The sequence below is a fragment of the Moschus berezovskii genome, chromosome 7 (assembly GCF_049115385.1).
Source record: "Moschus berezovskii isolate FMDL1 chromosome 7, NW_MosBer_1.0, whole genome shotgun sequence".
Taxonomy (NCBI): Eukaryota; Metazoa; Chordata; class Mammalia; order Artiodactyla; family Moschidae; genus Moschus; species Moschus berezovskii.
In genome coordinates this window covers 110058261-110082746 of record NC_142466.1, presented here as the reverse complement: position 1 = coordinate 110082746, position 24486 = coordinate 110058261, and the positions used below count along the sequence as shown (strand labels likewise).

Sequence of the window (24486 nt, the reverse complement as noted above, 5' to 3'; positions counted from 1 at the left end):
GACAGATTTCTAGTCTGGCTAGGCTTGGACCAAGTATAAGTTATAACTATTTCTTCAGCTAGCATGTGGGATCTTATAGATCCAAATATACCTGCTCTACTTTCGGTGGATTCTCCCGGTAAAATGGAGCTGTAAGAATATATGGAGTCAGAAAGTATTGCATTTAAGTCCAAATTCTGCCTTCTTGGTCCCTCTGGGCCTCAGTTTTATCTTCTGTTAAGTGGGTAGAAGGCTTATTGGAAGGTTGAGACAAGCAGAGGTGAGACAAAGCCAAGATTCATTCCCTGCAGTTCTTGGACCCATCCAACCCTGTCAGGTACCCTGTTCCCCTCCACCCTTGGGCTCCTTACCTTCCTGTGTCCTGTGAAGAAGAGGGAAAGGTGGTGCATTGAGCCTCCATTGCGGCCCAGTTCCTTCTTGAGGGTGCGGGGGGACGGCATGGCCCAGGTAGACGCGGTGCCCTCGCCATCCGAGCAGTGCAGGGTGGTGTCGGAGGAGAAGCAAGGCCCACGGTTCTCCTGCAGCAGGCTGCCCTCGCTGTGCGTCCGGCGCCGCAGCGAGTTTTGCACGCGCAGCGAGAGGCCGCCCTCGGCACCCTGGCCCGTCTCGATCATGCTGCTGCGCTTGGCCTCCCCGCGGTCTCCGTAGTTGTCATCACTTGTGTCCTCATCCTCGTCCTCCTCCCCCTCCTCGGCCTCCTCTGCGTCCTCCTCGTCGCCCGAGCTGCCCCCCTCCGCCCCTGCCTTCTGGCTGTAGGTGCTATCCAGCCGGACCTCGGGGATCACGAAATTCGGCTTGGAGGCCACGGGCAGGTTCCCTGTGGCTGCTGGTGGATCCCTAGAGCTCGTGGTCTCCTCAGCAAGGGGCTCAGCTGCTAGGGGGGCCTGGCCAGGGGGCAGGTCTTGACGGGGCAGAAGGTCCTGGGCAGGGGGTTCCTGGAGGGCAGGGAGGTCTTTGCTGATCAGAGGGTCTTGGCCGGGAGAGGGTTCTCTCCCAGCAGGAAGGTCCTGGCACGGAGAGAAGACTGCAGCTGCAGGGTGTTCCTGGCCTGGTGGGGAGTCCTTGCTGGGCAAGCATTCCTGGCCCACAGGAGGTTCTTTGTAAGAAGGTGAGTCTTTGCTGGGTGTTGATTCTGGGTCAGCAGAAGGTTTCTGGCCAGAAGAGGAGTCCTCTTTGGGTGGAAGCTCTTGTCTGGGAAGAGGCTCCTGGCCAGGAGAGGGGTCCTTGCTGGGTGAGGGGTCCTTGCTGGGTGAGGGGTCCTCAGCACCCAGCCCCTTCCCTTCCTCCCCGGGCATCTCCTTCTTTTCATCTGCCTCTGACTCCTCAAACATCTGTGAAATAAACAGAAAATGAGAAAGGCTTACAAGAGGAGGCAACTGTGCACGAGTCAGTGTCACAGAGACAGAAAATGAGGCAGCGATCCGAAACCCACACCTTGTACTCCATGGTGTGAAAGCTGAAGTGCCCCGTGGAAACCTGACAGCCCTTTTGGCTTAGCTGAATATGGGCTTCCCACCCTTCCTGCCTTGCTGGAAACTTGCGCTCCATCAAAACATGGTTGGTCATTTAAGGGAGACGAGGGAGAGGTTGGTTACCATTATACGGCTCCTCTCACATGCCAGGAGCCATGGCAGATTAAAACCCTCTTACGCAATGTTCCCCGGGGGCTTTCCTGGGGGTTTAGAAGGTTAAAAAAAAATCCATCTGCAATGGAGGAGACCCGGATTTGAGCCCTAGGTCGGGAAGATCCCCTGGAGAAGGGAATGGCAACCCACTCCAGTATTCATGCCTGGAGAATCCCATGGACAGAGGAGCGTGGTGGGCTACAGTCCCTGGGGTCACAAAGAGTCAGACACAACTGAGTCACTAACAGTAACAAGTAATGTTCCCAATGGCCCTCAAAGGGTAGTGTCACGGTCCCTCTGTGAGTAAGTTGTTCTGTGAATAAATGAGGAGCAGACAGCCTCGGCCTTCATGGACCAGAATCAAACCAAGCCCAAAGCCAGAGCAGCTACCAATCCCAGACCCAGCCAAAGGATATCTTCATCTGAAGCAAAGTCTTTGAAAAGCCTTAGTGAATCATTTGAAGAAGAACTTGCTCTGAATGTTCAGCTCTTTTTGAAACTAGTAAACTTAAACTGTGATTGGAGGAACCTCAGGAGTCGCACGTACAAACAAGAGCGGAAGCATTCCTGCCTCACACACCACCCTCAGAATCCCTGGAGTTTTCGCTGGGCTCCTGCAGATTTCATTTGCAAAGGGGAAAATACTGCCCTTACTCCGAGTCTGAAAAGCAGCTATCTCACAGGAAGACTGGGGCTCAGAGAGTGTCAGGGGTGTCCCAGTGTCACGGCCACACGGGAAAGTGGGTCAGGCTTGGGCTAGGCTGGGCCCCCCTCCGCCATCACAGTCAAGGACCTAAAGTGCTGGACCGGGAACTGCTCAGAGCCCAGGTTCCATCCATGAAGAGGCCACGCGGACACAGAACTAATGAAAGAGGAAGATGCCACATATTTAAGGGAACTGTACAGATAAGCCTGCGCACGCACGTGTGCACACACACACACACACACACACACACACACACACACACAGGCAGAGAATTCCAGGGTAAATGCCTCAGAACACAGGTGAAGAGCTCTTACTGAAAAGACCACTAATGTCCATTTGATGGATGAAGAAGCTGGGCCCAAAGAGCAAAGACTTACCCACTATGGCACAGCTGCCAGAGACTGAAAGGCCATGCCTGCAGCTGAGAACTCTTTTAAGCCCTGGGCCGGCCAGGCCTCACATCTGGGAATAAGGGGCCCAGCCGCAGCCCAGGGCAGCTGCCGCACCCACCTGTCAGGGGTCACAGTGGCGTATGGGAGCACCAGAGTGGATATGAAAGGCCAGTGGGGCAAAAACCACCGCCGGGAGGGTGAAAGTGAAAGCCCCTCCCACCTCCACCGCCCTGGCTGGGGGAGGGGGAAAGTTGCTGAGCCAGGAGGGGGAGCCTCCGAGGACTCCAGGATGATCTAGCCAGAGTTTGGTTCCCAGGTACAGGCAAAGACAGGGGCCCACGTACCCCGAGGACTGTCTGCCCTGCAAATCCTGCCTGCAGCTCCACGGTGAAGACTTATCCACCCAGGAAGCCCTCAGACCACACTGCCTCAGACTTGGGAACTTTGGCGAGCCCATATCCCCACTGCACAGATGGGGAGACTGAGGCCCAGAAAGGACAAGGTGCCAACCTAGAATCATACAGCGGTGCCAGGAGGAGCCAGTCCCTAAACCCTCTGGACCTCTGGCTCTCCACCTATGAAAGGGGATAACCAAGGTACCCAAGTGACACACAAGCAGAGTACACTATAAAGTCCAAAGCTCTGAAATGGGATGGTGGTGGTGTTGTGGTGGTTGTGGTGATGAAAACAATGTTCACGAAACTCAAACAGTGGCATATCTTTCTCATGGACCCCCTAGAAGCAAACTGTCAGGCTCCCAGAATCGAAGCTGGCAATTGTGATTCCAGGTACCCCAATCCAGGAATCTCATCGGGGAACCTTAGTTTGTTCCCAGCGGGGTCAGAGAGACTCTCCACCGAACTGACAGGAAGACAGAGGGCCCAGCCTGGACAGTGACCTAGGGACTTGCCCAAAGGCACCCGTAAACACAGGGCTAAGCTGGGGTTAGAGCCTGACTCCTGGCTCTTTCTTCCCAAGCCCCCTTTGGATCTCAGTTCCCAGGGCAGCCCAGCCCCTGCCCGCCCCCTCCCACCAGCGAGCATTCTCCATCAAAAAAAGCAAACTGTGGGCAACGCCAGCTCCCTGCTGTCCCACGTTCTCTCACCTCCCCCTCTGCCAGACCCCTCCATCTGGAAGCACGGACAATTGGAAGCAGCAGTTGGTGCCCTCGGGGCCTGGCACTGGGCCCTGAGAGAGGAGCAGGCCACCTTTCCCCTTCCTGGGGGTGGAGTGGGGCCAGGGCCTGCACCAGCAGTGACTGCAGCCGAACCGCCTGCCCCTCGAGAAAGTGCAGCACCAGACCCACAACCAGAAATACAAGTCAGCCTGCCTGCCAATCGTGCTCAGCCTAGGCCAAAGCAAACAAAGCCGGGAGGGGAAGTGCCTTTGTCCTCAGGGGGCCCCCGCCCCAGGGACGCTGAGAAACCACTCAGGACCCAGGGCTCTCACAGCACCCCGCGGTTCCTGCTCAGACAGCCCCGAGTCAGACTTTGGTTCTGCTTCCAGCAGTGTCATTTCCTAGCTGTGGGAGAATATGACCAAGCCTCCCTGAATTCTCCGAGCCCTGATTCTTTACCTGGAATGGAGCCGTGACGTCACACCAAACTCACAGGACTGAGTTCATGCTCTTCACGGGGCCTGGCCCCAGAGAAGCATTTGATAAAGCAGGAGCTATTCTCAGTCTAGGCCGATCTCTGTCCTTGTTGGGGAGCTCAGTCATGTCTGACTCTTTGCGCCCCATGCGCTGTAGCCCGCCAGGCTCCTCGGCCCATGGGGCTCTCCAGGAAAGAATACTGGAGTGGGTTGTCATTCCCTTAGAGATCAGGAAACTGAGGCCTCAGAGGCTAAGGGAATTACCTAAGAAATGGGAGGCTGATTCAGTACTAGAACTCCTGTCTCCCAATCAAGCATCTCTCCCCACTTCCCTGGATCTTCACACACAAAAGCAGGGGGGCCCCAGGGGTCTAGACGGAGGGGGAGCAGGCTGTGAGCAATGGCCCTTCACCCAGGCCCATCCCCCACAGGGCAGACATTGGCAAAGAAGGACCAGCTCAGAACAGACCAGGTTCTATTTTGTGTGAGCGCCTGAGTAGGCTTGGTCAGATCTGTGTTTCTGGGAAAGCTGGAATATGGGGTACCTCTGGAACAGAAAACCTCAGAAACCTCAGGGGAGAAGGTAGCAAGTGAAGAGAATTAGGATGGGAAAGGAGAGAAAGGTGAGGGCCATGTTACAGAATGGATGCCAGGCATGAGCTGGTCCTGGGAGCAACGAAACGACACAAGCAGAGCTGAGCTATGTGAAACTGCTCCGGGCGGGGTGACAGGATGCGGGGGTGGCGGAAGGACTGGGGTGCACGCGTCCAGGCAGTCATCCATTCTCTGGGCACTGAGTTAGGTCTTGGGGTGGAGGTGGGGACAGCTGAGGCCAAGTCAGACACAATCGCTGCCCTCCCCTGAGCAGAAAAGCGGAGGCTAGACAACCGGTCTTAAGGAATGCGGTGAGTGCTCTGAAAGACGTGCAGGCAGCTGGGGACACCCCGTTAGGCAGCTGTTACAACAGGTTGGGGTGCCAAGAATCCAGCCAAGGTGGCCCAGAGACCGGGTGACTCGCCCAGGGCCCTGGGTCCGAGCGCGCCGAGAAGCTGCCCTTCTGCTGCGGAGAGCGTGTATCTCTCCCATCCAACATTTCTTTGGCTCGGCTGGACCAGGGTTAATTCTGTGCATGTCTCGCCTGCTAGAAGCTCACAGGAAATGAACCAGGCCTTCTAAATGGAGCTGCTGTTTAGGATATAATCAAATCCTCTCCCCAGTCCAATCCAGGGCTCAGAACAGGCTGGGGAAGGGTGGCAGGTGTGGCACCCAGAGGCCTGGCTCACACCACCTACGTCCCCCGGGCCCTGTGGTGGCAGACTGCTGGAAGTGACTTGCCCAGTGTCACATAGCTACTAAACGTGGAGGCAGGTTGGCTGACCCCAAAGTCAACCTGCAGCTCTAATATGACTCATCACCTCCACCACAGATGCTGGGCTCGCATCTGCCCTCGAAAACCACTTCCTGCATTGGGCAGGGCAGGGCTGGGCTAGGGTGGTGGAGGTCGGGGTTTGGGGTAGGGGGCGGTGTGCCAGGGTTTGCCTCTATCTCAGGGTGGCCCTTCCGCAGGATTTTCAGAAAGAGCCTGGACAGAAGGCCGGAAGAGCCCGGCTGGAACCCCCACCCCATCATGCGCTAGCTGTGTGATCCCAGGCGATCACTGCTGGGGACCAAGTCAGAGAAAGAACAGGAAAAGCTCTGTGAAAGGGAAAGCGGCTGGACAAAGGGAGAGCCTATGAGACTCCCACCCGGCCATTTGAGCTCCAGGCTTGCCTTGTGAAATGTGGGTGCTCCTCCGAGTTTGGCAAGCTGGCTCAATGCCAGCCTCCCGGAGCCCGCGCTCAGCCTCAGTCCAGCTCCTCAGGCCTGGCTTCTTGACGCCCAGAGGCCGGAACCACTGCCCTGCCTCTGCCACTCACTCAGGGACCTCCAGACTGCTTCCCTCCCCAGCCCCCACAGTGATGGGTTCGGCAAAGTCCCGGAGGAGGGAGGCGGCACCTTAAAATGAGGACAGCTCCAGAGACGGAGCCCCCTTCACACTTCCTGGCTGGGTGACCTCGAGGCTAACTCTTCTGGCCCCAGTTAGGTAACATAGCATGCCGGGGAGGAGAGACTGAGCGGATACCCACCCAGAGCTCAGCCCTGGGCTGGGACACGCAGCCCTCCGTCAACGGCAGCCAGGACCACCACGGCATGGCCTGGCTCTGACATTTCCTCCTCTGGACCCCCTCCTCCGCTCCAGCAGGGGCCTCTCGGCCTGCGTCCTGCTCATCACACTCTGCTCGGGCCCCCTCCCTCCTGCACCCCTCCACTCCCTAGGCAACAACCATAGGATGACACCCAGTACGCACTGCCAGCCCAGACCTGTCCTCTCTCAGAATGTTCCAGGCTCTGTGGACATAAGAACAAGAAAGACATGATCCCTGTCCCGGTGGGGCTCGCATGCTGGAGAGGAAGCACTGGCGTGAACCAGGTCATCATCCACAGAAACAATCTGAAAACCACTATGATCCATAACGTGAAGGAAAACTGTAAGAAAACAGACGGGCGTGTGGGAGAGGCCACCCTGTGAAAGGACCCTGAGGCTGAAGTCTGCTCAGCGGCCAGGGGTGGGCTCACAGAGGAGCACACAGCACAAGGGCCCCTGAGCCTGGAAGGCGAGCGCCCTTGAGGGCAGAGAGCACACCTGGGTGGCTGGAGCCCAGGCACAGAGAGGGGGACCTCCTTCCGAATAGCCCACCAGGGTCCCCAACTCGACATGCCCCCTTCTGAACTCATGACCTTCCCCCAAGTCCACTCCTCCTCTCCGAGTCTCTGAGTCAATCACACCCCCACCAGGTGCCTGAACCAGAGGCCTGGGTATCATTCTCTTCTCCACTACCCCCGTGGACAATCAACAAATCGTCCTGATTATCTCTCGTAAAATCTTAAGAATCTTTCCACCGGGGGAGGTTATGTGTGTGCAGGGACAGGAAGTATTGGGAACGCTCTGTACTTTCCTCTCAATTCCTAAAACCACTCTGAAAAACAAAGTTGATTTAAAAAAAAAGAAAAAGCCACACTCTCTACCTCCACTGACCATCACCTGCCTCAATACCACATCATCTGGCCCTGGGATTGACACTGACCTCCCAGCAGCGGTCCACACCCCTCTGCTCACTCTCTGCATCCTGCCAGAGGAGTCTTCGAAATGCAAATCTGACCCTGTCACTCCTTGACTTAAAAGCCCTGGTTCCCCAGGTCCCTCCAGACAAAGCCCAAATTCTGTAGCCCCAGAAGCTGAAACTGCAATACTTTGGCCACCTCATGCGACGAGTTGACTCACTGGAAAAGACTCTGATGCTGGGAAAGGTTGGGGGCGGGAGGAGAAGGGGACGATGGAGAATGAGATGGCTGGATGGCATCACTGACTCTGTGGACATGAGTTTGAGTGGATTCCGGGAGTTGGTGATGGACAGGGAGGCCTGGCGTGCTGTGATTCATGGGGTCGCGGAGAGTCGGACACGACTGAGCGACTGAACTGAACTGAACTGAGAAGAGTCTGGGCTTTGTGGGCTTTGTCTCTCCCTCGAGGCTCACCTCCCCCCACTCCCCATCTTAAGTATTGATGACAAATGAATGAATGAACGGGCAGCCCAAGAAACTTCACAACCATCTAAGTTGTTATTACTCAAAGTAATAACTCATGAGCCAGCTGCCCCAGTACCTGGGAGCTATTACAAAATACAGAATCCCAGGCCTTAACGAGATTAGAATCCACATTTAAAGTTCCCAGGTGATTCATTTGCATATTAAAGTCTGCAAAGTACAGATCCAACCTATCAGTTCTCAATAGAGAAACATACTTTAGAATCGTCTGGGGGTACATTTTAAGAATATCTGTAACTGGGTCCAATCCCAGACCTACTGGATAGGAGACCCCAACAGGAGGACCCGGGCATCTTGACTTTTTTCGACTTTCAACTCCCCCCAGAATTCTGGGGAGTTGCCTCCATTAACAGACAAGGTGACTGAAGCTCAGGGAAGGGAGGCAATATGCCCAAAGTCACACAACAGAATTAGGACTGGAATCCAGACCAGAACCTGGTATGATACCAATTCAAATACACAGTGTTCCCTCTGTAAGGAAGCCCATAAAGCAGCAGCAGCCCCTGGCTCACAACGGGTAGCCATCAAGCCCACTGGGGTCAGCTAGCCCGTTCACGCTCCCTATGAACAGAGGACCAAATGCAGGAGGAGAGAGGGGAAGGAGGAATTTGACCACACACTGAAAATTCTCTGTCCCTGAAGAATCACACCACAACTCATGGATCTGTCAGGGGCTCAGGAAGGCAGGCAACACACAGTAGCGGGGAACATACCCATTGTACTGAAAGCAATACTGAGGCACCCCTTCATAACCTCTCAAGACAAAGCCAACACACAGGGAGGAGGAAGCCCTGAGGACTGAGCAGAGAGGGGACCCCTTTTAGAAACCTTCCCTCCTCTTAGCGCTGTCACCTGGCTGAGTCAGAAGAACATGCCCTCAGGCCTGCCCTGTGGAGCCAGAGATGCAGAGATGCTCGCTCCCCTCTGGATGCCCAGTTTCTCACCGGGCAGTCTTCCCCCCAACCCTGCAGCCCCAAAGACCCCTTCTACGCCCAGCCCTCTTCTCAACCATGCACGTGGACAGCAGAAGTTCCCCAGCATCTTCCTGACCCCGTGGTAATTGATGCCTCCGCCAGAAGGTGAGCGCGGTGGCCCCACCCCGGGTCTCTCTGCTCAGAAACCGGTTCTCCTGTGGGCTCCACCACCACTCCCTTACCCCTGGGCACCCTCCTTCTCTCCGGGATCCGGGTGTATGCACGTGCGCCTTCTCGTTTCCTTATTATCTTGCCCTCAAGTCCACTTCCTGCCCATCCCGAGCAGCCCAGTTAAAGGCTCCCTGGGATGCCCTAGCTAGAGGGCTCTCTGCTCTCCTGCCAAGGCCTGGCCTGCGCTGCTTGCACGGCCCTGGGCAGGCTCTGCTTTGGCTCATCAGGACTGTGTGCCAGGCTCACCCACCTCACCCCCCCCACCCCCAGAGTTACTCAGCAAATACCTACCCAGCGCCAGCCACGTGCCAGGGCCTGTGCGGGGCGCTGGAGCCCAACTGTGGCAAGACACGTGTCTCTCCCTGAAGGTGCTGGGGTCTATGGGTGAGGGCACCAGGTAAAGGGCCCATGTCAATCTCCCATCCACCTACAATCATCTCAGGGGGTTATGGATGCATAGAGGCAGCAGCAAAGACTGGGGTGGCTCCTGGAGGAGGTGGGGAAGAGGATAGGAGAGGGTATCCAGGCCAAAGCCAGAGACAACATGGAATATTTGAGGAAGCACAGGTGGTTCTCTGGAGCAGAAGCATGGTTATGTTAAGGAATTCAGACTTTATCCTGAAAGCAATGTTTACTCGGTGTTGTAAAGATAGGGGAGGTGGAGCTAGAGATGGTGAAAACAGAAAGCAGTGGAAAAAGAGGAGTGGAGACAGGAAGAGTGAAACCATTAAGTGAGCCTCTACTAGCCCGCCGGCACCGTGACAGCCGCTATATACATGCCTCATGTCCAGACATGTTACGAGGTCAGCATCACCGGCCCCATTTCGCAAATAAGGAACCCGGGACTCAGATAACTTGTGAAATTTATGCAAGTTCAAAAGCCGAGTAAGTGGAGGAGTCAGAATGGTCTGCCTGGCTCTAAGCTCTCTTTCTGCGGCCCCCCGACCTCCATTCCTGCCCCCTTCACTCCCTCTTCCCCTCTCCCTCCCTCTCTGTCTTCAGAGGACCTCACAGAGCTCCCAGCCTGGGCCCGGCCAGGCAGTGCTGAGCAATTCCAGATGCCTGATCCCTGTTCTTACCCCCAGGTTGGTGGAGATTGAGGGGCAGGTGTCTGACCCACCCGGTGGGCAGAGCGCTGGTACAGAATCCCCAAACCACCTCCCTCCCAGGGACCCCTTGATGTGTGGGAAGAGCCAGAAGCGTGTGGTTTCTCTGTGATGTTCTACACCAGGCTGAGCAAACAAGAAAGCTCTGCCAAGCCGGGGGACCCCAGAGAAGGGCACAAATGGCAGTGTGGTCAGGAGACGAGGATCTGGACTCAGGCGGGGCGGACTGAATTCCGCTTCTTAATCGCGTGGCTGAGTCAGTGGTGCCTCCCTCGCAGGGATGCTGGTGGGCAGGAGGCCGGACCTGGGGCATAGCCCTGCTCGGCCCATGGCCGTGACCTTCCTCTTGCTGCTCAATTCTCCCTCACGGCAGGCACTGGAGACCAACCCCCAAATCTCAGGCTTAACCCCAAGCAACAGCTTGGAGAATCGGGGAGGGCTTTCAGAGCCAGGGGTGGAGGCGGCAAGCCTACTGCTGGTGAAGGACAGGGGTCTGGAGACAGGCAGATGCAGGTTCCTACCCCAGTCCAGCCACCTCCTGGCTCAGCGCCCTGGGGTAGGCTGCTTAACCTCTTTTTAAGGCTCAGTTTTCTCATCTGTGAAATGGTGGCAGAGGTAGCAAGTACCTATACCATGGTACTGTTGGAAGACCAGACAGACAGAAGGGCCCAGCACATAGCAGGTGCTCAATGTGTGCGTGTGCTAAGTCGCTTCAGTCGCATCCAGCTCTTTGAGACACTATGGACCGTGGTCTACCAGACTCCTCTGTCCACGGGATTCTCCAGGCAAGAATACTGGAGTGGTTTGCCATGCCCTCCTCCAGGGGATTTTCCTGGCCCAGGGATCAAACCTACATCTCTTCCGTCTCCTGTACTGGCAGGCGGGTCCTTTACCACTAGCGCTGCCTGGGAAGCCCAGTACATGCTCAATAAACATTTGCAGTTGCAAGGAGGCAATCATATCTCCTCCTTTCATCATCATCACCTGTCTCCTCCTATGCATTCCACTCCAGAAGGCACTTGACATATTCTGACCACAGCCCTACAGTACGGGCACTATTGTCTGTACATTTCAGGGCAGAAGATTGAGGCCTATCCGAAAGGCTGGGAGTAGCTGAGCCTGTGCTCAGCTTCCCTTTGGCTAGGTCAGTCTGGCTCACTGCATGGCCCCAGGTCAAGTGACTCCCTTCTGCAGGCCACCCTCTCCCAGAGGGGATCTGTCCAGCTCTGAATCTCAGCCAGCCTGGGAGGGTCTGTTCTCAGGGCCCAATGTGAGGCCAGGATCCTGGTGGGTGCATCGATGGCGGGAAGAGTAGAAAATGTCCCCTTTCCAGAGACCCATCCCCACCCATGTCCGTCTGTTCCAGTCCCTAAAATACTCCTCCTTCAGCGCCTTCAGTGCTGGGGGCATCCGGGTGGGGGACTGGGGTAGGGGTGGGGGAGAACACTTGAAGGTTTATCTGGCTCTGGGACTCAGCCACAAACCTGCAGTCAAAAGTCACCCTCCAAGGCCCCAGGCACCTCTGCCTGCCACCTCCGTCACTGCCTCCCCAAAGCAGACACCCTGTGTCGCCTGCTGGGCCTGAGTCAAGGCTGGGTCTGTCTGGGCTGACCGTCTGCTCCAAACTCACCCTCCTTTCCTGGGGATCCTGAGTACACTCTGCCTGCTGCTTCCCCTTCCCCTTCCCTCTGGGACAGTCCCAGCTCCCTCCCCTGTGTGTTCTGTCCCTGCCAGCCCACCTCCCCTGTTCCCTCCAGCCAGGCTGAACTATTGGTAGTTCCCCAAACAGGCATCTCTAAACCTGTGCTCCCTGCACTTCCTCTCCCACTCTGTCCACCTGAGAACTCCTACTTATTTTCAAAACAGCTTACCCACACATGCATTGCCCCTTGATTTCTGACAAAGGTGATGGCGACCAACAGTGAGAAAGGATGATCTTTTGAATAAAGTGGATATCCACCCAGAGAAGATGAGTCTTGACCTCGGTCTCCACCCTATCTAAGAATCTATTTCGAGTGGATTTTAAAGCTAAATGTGAAACATAAAACATCCAGAAGACAACATTGGAAAATATATCCAAAACCTTGTAACAGGCAAAGAAACAGGATTCAATAAGCATTTTCCATAGAGACAAAGATTGACAGGTTGGACCACTAAAATGAAGAACTTCTATTCTTCAGAAGACACCCTGAAAAGAGCAAAAAGGCAAGCCACTGAGTGGGAGGAGATATTTGTAACGCACATGTCCAACAATGAACACAGATCCAGAACACTTTTTTAAGCTCCTTCAAATCAATAAGAAAAAAGAGGATCCAACAGAAAACTGGAGAAAAGACTTGAACAGGCACTTTCCAAAAAGATTATCCAAACGGACAATCAACATATGAAAGGGTGCTAAACCTCATTAGTCACCAAGGAAATGCAAATGAAAGCCACAGTTAGATATCACAATAGCTATTGTCAGATCTGTGGGTAAGGACGCGGAGCAACAGGTGTCCTCCTACTTTTGTTTGAAGAGGGCGCACTGGTGTCACACGTTAGAAAATTATACAATGGAATCTACTAAAGCTAATTACATATGAGTTTATGACTCAGCAACGGCAAACCTCAGGTATTTACCCAAGTATATTATAGTGTACCAAAAGACATGCATGAGAATATCCATAGCAGTGCCGTTCATGATGACCGTCAACTGGCAACAACCCAAATGTCCGTCAGTGATAGAGTGGATACAGTCAGACAATGAAATACCGCACAGCAGTGGGGGTGAACAAAATAAGACTGCGTCCAAGAACACTGACAGATTTCACCATCAAAATGCGGCTCCAAAGAAGCCAGCATAAAAGAACACATAATCAAGGATTCCACGGATACAGAATTCAAAACAGGCAACACTACTCAGTGAGAGAAGTCAGGACAGGAGCACCCTCTGAGGTGGTAGTGACTGAGGTGGGTGGCAGCTGCGGGGGCGGTGGGGGGGAGGTTTCCAGGGCACTAGAATGTTCTGTTTCTTGACCTGGGAAGTTTGCTCACTTTGTGGTAATTCATCAGCTACACAATTCCATCCTTGAAACGAAAGACGTAATTTAACATTGCAACTTAAAGTTTATTTGGAAAGCAAATAAAAGCCCTCATCCCAGGGTCTGATAGCACATTCCAACTGCTTCCTCCCTGTCCTCCCTCCAAAAGCTGCTATACCACCTTCCGTTCAGCAGCTGCCTGCTCTGTGTCGGGTCCCGTGCTGAGTGCCTCACTCCACCCCCAGCATCTCATCCAACAACAGCCACTGGTAAAGGAAGGTGCCAGGGGCACCCCCACTGCCCCCATGACTCAGTGCCAGTGTGCACGAGCCCTCCCTCCACACACATCATCTCATGAGCCCTTGCCTAAGGAAACGCAGGCATCAAGAGGTTCTGAGTCTTGCCCCACTGCAAAGTGGGGAGTCCCGACCCAGGCACCCGCACCCAACATTATACAGCCTCCTTGGGATAAGCCGGAGCACGTGGCTGGAGACGCAGAGGTGATTCCTACGGCTGGGTTAGAAATCATCTCTCCATCCCGGAGGGGTGGGCACACTGGGATGGAAACCTACTCCTTCGACTGACAAGCGTCTGTGTACCCAGATTCAGTCTCACCTCCTGCAGGAAGCTTCGCTGGGGCTCCCGGGCTGGGCTGGAAGCTTCCCCAGGGTCTCCCCTCCCCAGGCCTCTCCACTGAAGCTGTCTTGTTACCATCCATTACATACCCATCCCCGGCACTAGACTAAAGGCTGGAACTACCTCCAGCCCCTGGCCAGTGCATGGTACATCGTAGGCATCTGACACATGTGGAGGAAAGAGACGGAGGGTAGGGGGGGAGAATGTAATCACAGAGCCGCTATTTGAATCAACAGGGAACTTCATGAATTGAGGTCTGGGTAGTGGAGGTTTCAAAGCTCTGCATGGACACAGTTAAAACCATTAACCTGAGAAGTGGGACAGACACACCACCTTCCATTCCATGTTCCTGCCTGTGGTGGTCTCCAGCCTTTGTTTCAAGGTTGTGGCCAGCTCCCAGAGGCTCTGCCCAGCTCTTCCTCTGCCTCTCCCCTGCCCCCTACCCTCTGCCACCCTGCCCAGAGTTATCTCAGTTCTGCTATCAGCCTGAGGCTAATCCCACCAAGAGGCAACCCACTCCCATATTCTTGCCTGGAAAATCCCATGGAGGCAGGAGCCTGATGGGCTAGCCCATAGGGTCACAAAGAGTCGAACACAACTTAGCAACTAAACATCAACATCAACCCCACCAAGAGGTAACCAAGGATACCACAGGGAGCCAGGGCTACGTGGGGGAGGGTGCACCTGGTTCCAAATAACTCACCACCCCCCTCCCCCCGTCACCTTTCTAAGTTGGGAGCCGCTGACAGTTTTCCAGCAGCAGCCCAAGCCCCAGTGCCAGGTGCGGGCAGGCCAGCCCACAGCAGAGGGGGAGGGGAGAAGCCTGGGCCCTCTGGAGCAGAGGGCACACCTGGCAGCTCTCCACACATCTGGAGCCATGGCCTAGGACCCTCGCCAGAGGCACAGTCTCCTGGGACCCCTTCCCCACTCCTCCATGCCTGGAAGCTCCAATCTCTCAAGCGGCTCGTGGCCCCAGCCCGCCTCTCCCCCAGTCCTGCCCCTACCCAGCTGATTGCACAGGCAAAGGTGGTGGCTCCCTGGGGCTGAGCCTGGCTGGCCTGCTGTGAGCAGCTCCAACCTCTCCCGGCTTAGCTGGCTGAGCCATAAGCAGCCTGTTTATCCCTGGGAGGAATGACGGTTTTCCCTGAGCAGTGACATCTTGGAAACGGCCTGGCTCCACAAACAACAACAAACCTCCCAGCCTCAGCCCAGGATCCAGCTTGAAGGAGAAGGCTTCTGATCAGAAGGGCATGAGGAACAGGTTGGGGGCCACTTCCCTGAGAAGCCCAACCCTGGCCTTGACTGATGACTCTCAGGACCCAGGAAGAGGACAGGGTGTACAGGGAATGGAAGATTCTCTGGATAGCAGGGAGGGGACTGGCAATACCTGGTGTAGTCCCTGGTTGCTCCAAAGGGGAAACTGAGCCAGAGAAAAAAGGAGACTGGCCTGAGATGATCCAGCCAGCAGGGACCAGACTGTGCCTTGGTCTCCAGCCTGTTGGCCAGACCAGGGCTTTCTCTACCATACACACTGCTTTTTCAGAGGGAAAAGCCAGTAATGTGGAGGTCCTGGAAAGGGATGTGTCACTAAGGGAGTCCCCCAAAAGTGAGCACCAAGATGAAAGCCAGGTGCTCCGAGTCAGGCAGCTGGTGTGATGGAGAGAAAGCTGGGCGGGGGACCCGGAGCCCTGGGTTCTCGTCCCGCTGTGCCACTGAGTCGCATGGAACCTCAGGCAAGTCCTTCTCTGCCTGCCTCAGGCCCACATCTGGCCAGAAAGTAAACACACTCAGCTATTTTGGGGCCTTAGGAGACCAAACGGGAAGTGGCTCTCAGGGTCCCCAGGAACCTAGCAGAGCATAAGCACTCCCTCCTCAGCTGTATCTCTTTTGGGGAACCAGGCAGACCACTGATTGATAACCACACACCACCCCTCAACCCTCCGATCTACCTCCCTGGTTGGCACCGTCCTGGCGAGGCCCAATCTGAGCTCTAAGCTGCCACAGTCTATGGGAAAGACCAGAAACACTGCATTCAAACCAGCTGGGGCTTGTCCCTTCCACCCTCCATGGCCCAGGCCAAAGTGTGGACACCATGGCCAGCCCAGCCCAGCACGATCCCTGAGCGGGCTCTCCCTGTGGACTCAACCAGGCTGAAGCCAAGGTTTTCCCTGCCTCATCGCCTATCAAATCCCAACCCCCAACCCTTGGCCCTATGGGAGCCACCCCGATGTGAAGAAATGAGGGCCCCTCCAAAGGGACTCCTCACCGGGGCCCGAATTGGTAGCGCCCACTGTCTGCCAGGCAGAGCTAGGAGATGAAGAAGAAGAGCTGACTTGGACATCAGAGCCTGTCCTCAAGGAAACCCACCTGAGCCCTTTCCTATCACACCCGGAGCCCCAAGGGGGACCCTTGGGACCAAAGGATGAACCAGGCTCAAACCCCACGTTCATAAGACATGAAGCAGCCGCAGTGGGTACCACGACCATGGACATATTCCAACTGCAGTGTTCGCTCTAGCTAGGGAAGGCTGGGTAGGATGAAGACCGAGGAGGAGAGAAGAGAAGAGACGGGTTTCTTTCCGGGCAGCGGGGACAGCATGTGCAAAGGCAAGGCAGCAAGGAAGTGGGGTGGCTTCACTGACACCAGACAGTGACGATCGAAAGCCCCTTGACCATCTCTGCTTCAAAGCCCCGGTGACATTCCCCACAGGGGGGCCACTCACCTCAGCTGTTTCCATCTTCACCACCCACCTCCCCGGGTGCAGCAGATCCCAGGCTGGGCCAGGAGCGGGCCCTGCTGCAGAACTTGGCTCCCCAAAGGGCCCGCCCTGGGCTAAGCCTTGCCACGTGCTAGGGCTGGGGAAGAGGGGAGGTGCCCCTTCACTGGGTGTGGAGGACTCAAGGGGCCCTGGTGGAAACTTTGACTGTGGCCGCAGTGCCCTGGCTGGGATCCCACGGGCACTGGCGGGGCAGGCACTGCGGCTCCCTCCTTCCAGGAGACAGACCCACTCCAGCCGTGAGGACAGGGGAGTCCGATAGCCCCAGCTGTGAGGCCTGAGGGCGGCGGCACAATGTGGCGAGCTTTTGGTGAGGGATCTAGTGGCTCCACACTTAGCTAGGCATCTCAAGCCAGGAGTGGCAGATTCCAGACTGAACGTCATCGCTGAGGTCGGGGTGATGGCACCCACATACCTGGTCCTTGCTGTTCCAGGAGGCAGACGTCCTCCAACCTAGTCCTGGCCGGAGACCTGCCGTGTGAACTGAATAATAGCCCCTCCACTCTCTGTACCTGGCTCTCCTCGGCCCTGAGCTCCCAGGGCAGGAGGATTCTTCTCGGACACTTCAGGACAAGAGGAGAGATGTGGGCTCTCTCCACGTTGACAACAGAATTGGCCTCTGTCTGCTCACAGCACCTAACTCTGCAGGATGAGCCGGTCCCGAACGACACCCTTCCTCACAGGTCTCAGTGAGAAGTCAAAGGAGCAGGTGCAAGACCTTCCCCAAGGGGTTCAGGAGGCAGAGCATCTCTATCTCCGCCTGGACTTCCAGTGGACATTGCAGCAGATGCCTCGGGGATCAGCCACCGCACCCCTCTACCCAGACCAGCCCCCCAAGATCACCAGCTCCTTCCCCTCCTGAACTCGGCATGCATGGCCATCCTGGCGCCTGGTCAGCACCGCGGGCTGGGAGCTCCCTCCCGACTCAGTGTCCCAGCTTCTGGTCACCAAACATTCCTTTCTCTCGGCCAGAAAAGCTGGCTGACCAGTATAGAAGTGGGAACAGCACACAGCACAAGCATGCCCCAGCCCTGAAGGGTCCCCACCCACTGAGACAGACACACAGACAGACACACACACACACACACAGCGCTATCTCAGAGCAGAACATAACATGGTTTGGTTGCAACATGCCTATCAATGGCTGCCCTGGGGAAGAAACAATAGAAACAGGGGCATGGGGTGACCTGGACAAGAGCCCCCAGCCCACCACACACGCACCCTGGCACCCAGGCACCTACCCAGCACGCTCCAGCAGGGACCCGGGGACTCCTGGCTGCCGTTCCTGCCAGCCCGCCCGCCCGCCCGCCCGGGTCTCCGCCTGGCTCCTCCCGCAGGCGGGCAGGCGGCCGGGCGGCCGTGACTGTGGCAGCTCCCGGCGGCCGTGTCAAGCAGCTGCCTTCCCCAGACAGAGCTCCTTTGTGTCGGCAGAGCTATTTATGGACTTACCCAAGTTCCCCAGGGGAGCGATACCTGCTGGGAAAAGCAGAACCAAATGACCAGGTTCCACCTCGCGCATAAGGTAGCCGGTTTCAGAGCCCTTGCATCACTCATCCCTCCTCTCCCTCCTCCTCCTCCTCTTCCTCCTCTCCCTCCTCCTCCTCCTCCTCCCCCTTCAGCGCCCTTCCCAAACACACACCCGGTCCAGCCCGCTGCCGCCACTCCAGAGAGAAGCTGAATTTCTCCCTTCCATCAAACAGAAAACTCTGTAATTTCCCAAGACACTTTCATCCGAGCAGGAGTCTGGGATGTCTCGAGGAAGAGTCGTCCGCCACCCCGGCCTTCAGCCGGCAAGGGGCCCGGCGGATCCTCGGGTGACAGGCTCACATGCACCAGCCCTGACTCCCCGGCCGCTCCTGTCCCTAGGACTGGGGCTGCCCCCTGCCGACCCCCGGAGTGCTGCTCTGGAGAGAGAGGCATCCGCTGCTCACGGCGGCAATCCCGGGCACTGAGGATCCCAAGCAGACTGCACCCACACACACATCCTGAAGGCTCCCCCAGCTGGGGCATCGCAACCCACTGGCCGCAGCTCTGGGCTCCCCCAGCAGGGGCAGGACGGAGCCAATCGCTGAGGCTTTCCCGGCACACCCCCACCCCTGCCCCAGCCCGCCTCTCATCCCAGTGGGCAGCTGCAGTTTAACCCAGGGTCCAGCAGCCAACACGCACCGACTCCAAGAATGCCACGGCCCCCGCTGCGGGGGAGCGGTTGCTTCAGTCACCTCCCGACCGCACCATCAGCACAGCCCAACACACATGTTTTTATTTAGCACTTTTGTGTGCCATGTCTGGGTAATCAGAGGTGGACAGAGAGCTTGGGGCTTCTTCCCCACCCCCCAGTACAGGGGCTGAAAGGGGCATGTTACAACGGCCCAGGAGCAAGGGTCACAAGTGAAGGAGATGTCCCGATCAGAGGGACCATGGAGTGGGAGGATGGGGGGCAGCAGGCGAGGGTCCCCTGTTCAGCTTCCAGCTCCAGCCCTGGCTGTCTGGATATCACTGAGCAAGTGCCTACCCATCTCTGAGCCTGGGTCTCCTCATCTGTAGAATGGGACTGACAACCTTTGACCTGCCCACTTGTGGGGTTATTAGAGGATTCAGTGATTGTGGGGCAGGCACTCTTCTGAGAGTCTGGCCTTCATTAATTCATTTAATCCTCATCAACACCTTGTGAGGCAGGGGCTAGTATTACCCTATTTACAAAGGACCTGAGGTGGGGAATGGTAGTGGAAGCTGCCCACAGCTTGTTGTTTGAAGACCAGTAGGATTTGCCAGAGCTTCCCAAGTGGCGCTAGTGGTAAAGAACCCACCTGCCAATGCAGGAGACATAAGAGAGGTGGGTTCTATCCCTGGATTGGGAGGATCCCCTGGCGAAGGGAAAGGCTACCCACACCAGTATTCTTGCCTGGAGAATTGCATGGACAGAGGATCCTGACCGGCTATGGTCTGTGGGGTTCACAAAGAGTCGGACAGGACTGAGTGCCTAAGCACAGCACAGATCCAACTCCAGGGCGCCCACTCGGAACCACTGCAGGAAGCTGCCTTGCCAGTGCAAAGCTATTTGATGGTGAGGCTACGGCTGCTGCAGACGCTTGTTTGATGTCCTCAAACACACCATGGACTATGCCCAAGGCTCCAGTCAGGGATGTCTGTTCCAACCTGAGCATGCTCACCACCCTTGTGGCCAGCTCCCTGGATGTCAGCCCAGAAGACACAGGGCAGGAAGAGCCCCTATCCTCTTTTTCCACCTCGGCTACCCTGGGCCAAAGTGCTTTCCTGCCGCCTCTTTCTCTCCCGAAATGAGGCTCGGTGTCCCTGACGTCTACCTCTGCCTGCCTCCCTGCCCCCGTTTCCCGCTCTCTAGCCCTGTCCCTCTCACATATACCAGCATACAAACACATGCTGACATAAGAAAACGTCTGTTATTAGGGTCAACTCAGAACGGTCCTCATCTGAGCTGGGCACTTACACTCCCCCATCAACACTTCATCTTGTCCCTGGGGGCTGAGCCAAGGCAGTCAGTGCAGGGCCCAGGAACCTTCCAGATTGGAAGACTATCATTTGCCAGGTTTCTGGGAAGCAGGGCCTACTCCTGTCCTGGAAAGCCAAGGAGGTGAGTCTTAGGAGATGACCAGTTCTAATGGGGGACTGACAGTTCCCAGGGGGAATTTCTGGTGCTTGGGGTACGATTTCTTAGTGTGGAGAGCCTGAATACAGGGTCTTTCTTGATATGAGAGGAGTCCCTGAGTTCAGCTGAGTCTTCACTTCTCAATCAACATAAAGTTCCAAGCACCAACTACAGGTCGGGCTCTGTGCTGGGCCATGGGGATGGGGTGGAGACCTGGCAGACCAGGACCCTGTCCTCACCAAGCCAAAGGACTCAGGCGCACAGTCAGACTAGCGAGCGCATCATTAGATACTGTGTCAGAGCAGCCCTGCCAGCCCAGGGCACTGAGTCGGGAACAGATCCAGGATGCATCCATCAGTGCTCTGGACCACTAGGATGATGAGGAAAGGGCGCAGCAGGAAAGTGCCCTGAGGCCCAGGAGCAGGCCAGGCCAGCCTGGGAGAGCACGAGTGCCTGGGGAGCCCAGGGGCCACTGCCCTCTGCCTCCCCACAGGTCCAGACGCAGATCCACAGAGCACGTGGCCCCTCCCTGTGTACAGCCCAGGCAGGATGAGACAGTCACTGTCAGTCAGGCCACCCAAACCAGAAGGACCCCCGGAGATCTTTCATTCCTATTCCCTTTTTATAGCCAGTGAAGCTGAGGCTCAGAGAGGGTAAGTGATTTTCCCAAGGAAACAGAGCAAGTGAGTGACAGGGCCAGGACTAGAGCTTGCCAACTCCCAGTCCAGTGCTTCTTCTGTCGCATCCCAGTGCCTCTCAGTTCAGTTCAGTCGCTCAGTCATGTCCAACTCTTTGCGACCCCATGAACCACAGCATGCCAGGCCTTCCTGTCCATCACCAACTCCCGGAGTCTACCCAAACCCATGTCCATTGAGTCGGTGATGCCATCCAACCATTTCATCCTCTGTCACCCCCTTTTCCTCCTGCCTTCAATCTTTCCCAGCATCAGGGTCTTTTCCAATGAGTCAGCTCTTCGCATCAGGTGGCCAAAGTATTGGAGTTTCAGCTTCAGCATCAGTCCTTCCAATGAACACCCAGGACTGGTCTCCTTTAGGATGGACTGGTTGGATCTCCTTGCAGTCCAAGGGACTCTCAAGAGTCTTCTCCAACACCACAGTTTAGAAGCATCAATTCTTCTGCGCTCGGCTTTCTTTATAGTCCAAATGTCACATCCATACATAACTAGTGGAACCCTCAGTTCAGTTCAGTTCAGTTCAGTCGCTCAGTCGTGTCCGACTCTCCGCGACCCCATGAATCACAGCACACCAGGTCTCCCTGTCCATCACCAACTCCCGGAGTACACTCAAACTCATGTCCACAGAGTTGGTGATGCCATCCAGCCATCTCATTCTCCGTTGTCCCCTTCTCCTCCCGCCCCCAACCTTTCCCAGCATCAGAGTCTTTTCCAGTGAGTCAACTCGTCGCATGAGGTGGCCAAAGTATTGCAGTTTCAGCTTTAGCATCAGTCCTTCCAATGAACACCCAGGATTGATCTCCTTTAGAATGGACTGGTTGGATCTCCTTGCAGTATAAGGGACTCTCAAGAGTCTTCTCCAACACCACAGTTCAAAAGCATCGATTCTTCGGCGATCAGCTTTCTTCACAGTCCAACTCTCACATCCATACATGACCACGGGAAAAACCATTGCCTTGACTAGACGGACCACTCAGACCTACATAAATGATGGTGCTCTTCAGGACAGGAGGATCTAGGGAACACGGAGATCCAGGTGGCCCACAGGGTCAGCACCTGGGCCCTCAGAGCCTGGGCCCCATTCACTGATCTCCATATTTTATTTAACACACACCTATTTGACACTGAGGTTGTGTCAGCAGTGTGCAAAGCACTTCCCAATGACTGACTTCATGAAATCTTCATAACCCTATTAGCTATGATGTCTAGGGTCCCAATTTAGTTGTTGTTGTTTAGGCGTTCAATCATGTTCAAATCTGTTGTAACCTCATGGACTGTAGCCCACCAGGCTCCTCTGTCCATGGGGATTCTCCAGGCAAGAATACTAGAGTAGGTTGCCATGCCCTCCTCCAGGGGATCTTCCCGAACCAGGAATGGAACCTGTGTCTCCTGAATCGGCAGGCAGATTCTTTACCACTAAGCTACCAAGGAAGCCCATCCCCATTTTACAGAGAGTAACTGGAGGCAAAGAGATGATTAAACCTGTTGAAGGTCACCAGTAAGTACAGAGCCACGGATCGAACCCAATCCACTGTGCCCTGCACAAGGCGGCCCATGGAACAGAGCCCTCCGGCTATGTACCGAGAAGCCTGCTGGCTACACAGCCCAGCCATATAGGCAAACATCTCCCTGTTCAGACAAGCTGGCAGCAACTTCCAGGGCTAGCATCAGGGAGGGTTAGCAGGGAGCAAGTGAATGTACACCTCCCATTTTAAGAGGAGCAGCACCCATAGGCTCCAGGGAGGCCCCTCGGGAGGTGCAGCAGCAGCAGGATACGGCCCAGACGCCCTGGCCAAACCACTGCCCTGCAGTCGGACCACAGCACGGCTCCCTCCCTCTGTCTTCCCTCATTGCCTTCACCGTGTTAAGCCTGGGACACCCAGAACTGTGCTTGCAAGACCCTGTCCTGAACCTCTCGCAGATGGAAACCTACCCACCTTCCTTCCCCATACAGCCTCCACCTGGGGGAAACGGGGCTTTGGCAATAGCTTCCTCAAAAAAAAGAAAAAAAAAAAAAAAAACAAGAGGGAACCTGCCAAAGGCTATTTAATGAGCTTTCCCGTCCTGGCTTCTGATGCAAAGTCCACTGGGATTTTATTCCAGGGTGGGGAGGAGAGTGATGTCACTAGAGCAGAAACAGGGCACCAAGCCAAGGGAGGCAGGGCCCCAGGAATTCCAGAGCGGGCAACAGACGGAGACCACCCCAAGTCCCCACCAGCAGAGGCTCAGGCTTCTGACTCCTTGGACAATGAAGGGGCCTGGCCTGTGTCATGGGTGACGGGAGTACTGGAAGCCGGGGCCCGGACACAGAGGCCCCACTTTCTACAGAGCCCTGCCCCTCCTCCAACCTGTGACAGAGGAGACTGATGGCCCTGGGCCTCCCCGGGAATCTGTGGAATATCCAGTCCAAGCTCTGAATTTGCTAACCCGCTTAGGGAGTTCTGGGCCTTTAACTCACTGGGTCTCAGAGCCTTGGTTTGGGGGTCTACCAGTCTCCATGAAGAGGCCATCCCCACAGAAGAGCGGGCCAAGAGACACTTACTGATTATTTCCTTAACTACTGAACCCTTGTCATGTGCTTGGAACTCTGGGCAGAGAAGCAGCCTGCTCCTGGGCTCCGACTCGGAGGGTGGGCGCAGGTGACCTTGGTGCTGACACTTCAAACAGGAACTGTTCTGCCATGTCCTGGCCTCTCTGGCCCTAACACCAGGGCAGAGGACACACGCTTCTACCGCTTGCTAAGGGCATGCTCCTGGCTCTTCCTGGGGGCACTTGCCTTGTTCTTGGGGGCACATGCTGCAAGCGGGGGGCTGGGGCAGGACAGAGCAAGCATCCATCCTCAGGTTCAAATCCACCGGGCGTTCTGGACTGTAGTCTGCAGGACCCAGGGCAGGTACCTTCCCTGTTATGGATCTCAGTCTTCCATCCCTAAAAAGAGGCTGGAGATGGGTGTCCAGTAGCCCCCTGGGTCCACTCCTCCCCTTCAAAGTCAGTCCCAGGCCTCACAAGCTCCTCTCCCTAAAGGATTAGGTTCTGGCAGTGGTATTGAGAAAGAGCATAGACTTTGCAGGCCCCATCCCCCCGCCAAATTTGAGTGTGAGTCATCTTGGGCAAGTCACTTTAATGTCTCTGAGCCTCGGTTTCCTAATCTGTAAAAGGGGGCTATTACTACCTGCCTCAGTAGGCCCTGTGAGAGAATGAGTGAGGCAGTGCACGTGGAATGCCTGGCACTCAATAAATAAGAGCTGTCACTACTGTTGTATTGTCACTGTTGCTGCTATCATCTGTCAAAGGACAGAATTGATCTGGAGTGGGTTGGTGAAGAGAGTAATAAAAAATGCAAAAACAGCTATTGAGGCTCAAATAGATGAAGGCCTAACATGGTGCCGGGTTCAACTAACAGCTGACAATCGCCAATATTTATGAGCAATAAGTTATCATTATACCCATCCTACAGATGAGAAAACTAAAGGCAGAAAGGTTACATGGCGAAAGCAATGGCAAAAATGGCAGCATGGCGCCA

The 24486-nt window shown here is 55.7% G+C and overlaps 1 protein-coding gene across 8 annotated transcripts in view; it reads right to left on the bottom strand.

Moving 5' to 3' along the window:
• The window catches only part of RGS3 (regulator of G protein signaling 3), a 139003-nt gene that overhangs the window by 15994 nt on the left and 98523 nt on the right, over positions 1-24486 (bottom strand). For 5 of the 8 annotated variants that reach the window (XM_088838293.1, XM_055427634.2, XM_088838294.1 and 2 more), the window contains one exon: positions 351-1331. In XM_088838293.1, the coding sequence (XP_088694419.1) occupies positions 351-1331 (981 nt within the window). Of the gene's footprint in view, positions 1-350; positions 1332-2708; positions 2730-17885; positions 18047-18093; positions 18214-24486 lie in introns of those variants that run through there. The other 3 variants (XM_088838296.1, XM_088838298.1, XM_088838299.1) reach the window with 3 other exon arrangements.